This window comes from Kryptolebias marmoratus, linkage group LG11, assembly GCF_001649575.2.
Source record: "Kryptolebias marmoratus isolate JLee-2015 linkage group LG11, ASM164957v2, whole genome shotgun sequence".
Lineage (NCBI taxonomy): Eukaryota > Metazoa > Chordata > Actinopteri > Cyprinodontiformes > Rivulidae > Kryptolebias > Kryptolebias marmoratus.
The window spans coordinates 26,665,775-26,668,860 of record NC_051440.1 but is presented as its reverse complement, the minus strand read 5'-3'; the positions used below and the strand labels follow the sequence as shown (position 1 = coordinate 26,668,860).

Genomic DNA, 3,086 nt, shown 5'->3' with positions numbered 1-3,086 from the left:
GTCCGAACAAACAGACGAGTCCAAACAGACGAGTCCAAACAGACGGGTCCGAACAGGTTCACATACAGGAGCTCAAACATCTCCTTCGTGTTTTTCTGTAAATCCTCGCCGCCGTCGGGCGTCTGAACACAAACCTGCACCTCTCTCCTCAGATCTCGCTCTTCCTGGACCTGCTGAAGTGTCTCTGCTCGGACCTGACCCAGGACCAGTTCGTGGGCGAGGACAGGGCGGGCTGCAGTTCTACTTCCGGGCCCCTGGGGGCGACGGTGAGGAGCGGCAGGTCGGAGCTGTGGAGGATCCTGAGAGGAGCGCCGCTGTCTCTGGGTCAGCACCTCCTCCTCCTCTTCCTCCTCCTCCTCCTCCTCCTCCTCCTCCTCCTCCTCCTTCAGAGTGTGTTAGGGATGACTCTCAGCTACTACCACCAGAGTTCAGATCAGTAAAACTGACAGACATGGTTTCAGATCAGTTAGCTGTGACGGCCATCTTGAATCAGGTTGTAGACGTTCACCCAGAGATTCGTTAAAATTTGGTTCACACACACACACACACCCTCCTGCCCTTCGGGGGATAAAACTGATAACCCTCGGGACTAAATGAATTTATGATCACCTTTTTGTTGTTTTTTGAACGTGTTTGTCTTCAGAAGCAGAAATGTGAAGCTGAACACAGGATCTTTGTCCCTGTCCTCAACAGTGTACGTCCCCAACGGTCGCTATGACTACCTGACTCTGTCCGGGAAGCAACACGTCCACCGTCTGACCTGTGATTGGACGGACAGAAACACTCTGTCTCACGTCCAGGTGACTCACCGCCGCCGCCGGCTGAAGGAAAAGCTCAGACTTGATGAAGTGGATTTCTGTGAAGTTATAAATAGTTAATATCTTACCTGCAGCCTCTGGATGACCTCAGTTTGTCTCCCAGGACTGACGAGCTGACGGTTAGTTCCACCGCAGCTGAAAGAGACGAGAAGTGTCCAAAATGTCCATTTGTAAGGAGCTGCCATGTTGGATTTTTGACCTACAGTCTGCCCTAAAAACACAGAGCTGTTCAAACAGAAAGTCCCGCCTCCAGCCCCTCCCACCTGGCTGACAGGCTGTCAATCACAAAGTGACACAAGTCTTTTCTTTAAGCCTCGTTTCAAACTAAACATGTTGGAAAAGTTAAAAAAGATCCACACCAGTTTTTTTATTTTTTAGTCAAGAAAATGTCTGCTGGACCCGACCCAGAAGTTCTGCTGGACCCAACCCAGTTCTGCTGAGTTTGAAAACGATGTTGGTGTAAATGTTTATGATAAACCTGATGTTTGGTGGAACTAGCCTCTAGCTTCTCAGTCCTGTGGAACACGGATCTACAACAGGTAAGATATTAACTGTTTGACCTTTAACCCGCAGACTGAGAGCCGGCTGAGCGACGGAGCGCGAATCATGAACAGCGTTCTGGAGGGAGACGTTTCCGTGGCAACAGGAGCGGTGGTGCAACACTGCCACCTTCAGGTCAGAGGAGGAACTGACAGACGTTTCCTGTTTCTCACCTGTGTGACCATCAGGGAGTGAGACACGGGGCTGTGGTTGCCATGGTGACCAGAATGACTGTAATGACCTACAGGCAGCAGCTTTAATGTTGGTTCTCCTCTCAAACAGTTTTGAGCAGCAGCTGCATTAAAAACCTTCAACATTTCAGTTTATTTTTAGTTTTCCTGAAGTTTAAAAATGATGATTTTTGTTTGAAGAAATTCAGAAAAACAAGTAAATCCTAACGAGGGGTTTTATTTCTGTTGATGGTTTAAAGACCAAATGTCCTCTTGTCCTCAGGGTCCTCTGGACGTCCCAGCCGGCTGTCTGCTGTCGGGTCTGGAGGCGTCCGCGGCGCCGGGCCTCAGGCGGCTGGCGCTCGGCAGTGACATCATCATCCAGGGACACCGGATCGAGCTGGGGGAGCTGAAGCTGAACGTGTACACGGTTACAGGTGTGCACGACGACCTGCAGGTAAACGTCTCACTGTCGTCATGGAAACAGATTTTATTTTAATGTTTTTGTTTTTTTCAAGAATTCTTTTCTGCCTGATTGAAACAGGAAAACCTTTAAAACTTAATTTACTTCATTAAAAGGAAGACTTTTAATTTTCTGAATTTGAGAGCAGATTTTTATGTCTCCACCATAAAGACACTCAGAGTCGACTCATCTTCATCTCCATCCAACTCCAGCTCCTCACCGTGATGCATTCACTGCACCTCAGAAAAGCTGGGAAAACCACCTCAGCTGATGAGGTTCCACCAGGAACTCCAAAGAAAGGTTAAAAAACAAAAACAACTGGACTTCGGTTCTGTAGTTTCTGTTTTTGAACCTTCCTGAATAACCAGGTTTACCAGAATGTGGTTATTGTTCATCAAACATTCTGGTCGACTGTTTGATGGCATTTCTGTTCGTTCTCCGTCATAGAACCAGATAAACAAAGCGAACAGGTTCCATAAAGGCAGCAGTTCTGGTTCTGAAACCAACAGAGCAGACAGGGAGAACGTGTGAGAACGTGTGAGAACGTCCCTACGATCATCAGCCTGATGGAGCCTCAGGTCCTGAAGCCAGCAGCTTCAGAGGAGGATGATGATGATGATGATGATGATGATGATGATGATGATGATGACCTCCTCCTCAGGTCTCCTCTGACGACGGCAGCTCCTCCTTCCTCAACCAACGCTGGGACGTTTTCTTCAGCTCCTCAGGAGTTCAGTAAGACTCTTCTTCTGTCTTCAACCAGACAAATAAAATAAATAAAATAATTAATAAATAAACAAATTGTAAAGGGGAAACTCTGTTTTTATTCATTGTTCATCAGATGTTGTTTTTATTCTCCTTGTCTTTCATTGATGTCCTCCCTCCTCACCTCCTCTCCGTACATCCTCCCTCCCTCCTCACCTCCTCGAGTCCTCCCTTCTTTCTTACCTCCTCACCTCCTCTCCTCCTATCCTCCCTCCTCACCTCCTGTCCTCCCTCCTCATGTCCTCCCACCCTCCTCACCTCCTCTCCTTACATCCTCCCTCCTCACCTCCTCTCCTCCTCTCCTCCCTCCTCACCTCCTGTCCTCCCTCC

General features: G+C 48.3%; 1 protein-coding gene across 1 annotated transcript in view; it reads left to right on the top strand.

Annotated features, from left to right (window-relative positions):
* The window catches only part of LOC108229648 (L-fucose kinase), a 14,705-nt gene that overhangs the window by 7,994 nt on the left and 3,625 nt on the right, over positions 1-3,086 (top strand). The window contains exons 9-14 of the mRNA XM_037978289.1: positions 153-324; positions 694-800; positions 1,392-1,493; positions 1,812-1,985; positions 2,653-2,726; positions 2,833-2,837. Coding sequence (XP_037834217.1) covers positions 153-324; positions 694-800; positions 1,392-1,493; positions 1,812-1,985; positions 2,653-2,726; positions 2,833-2,837 — 634 coding nt within the window. The remainder of the gene's footprint in view (positions 1-152; positions 325-693; positions 801-1,391; positions 1,494-1,811; positions 1,986-2,652; positions 2,727-2,832; positions 2,838-3,086) is intronic.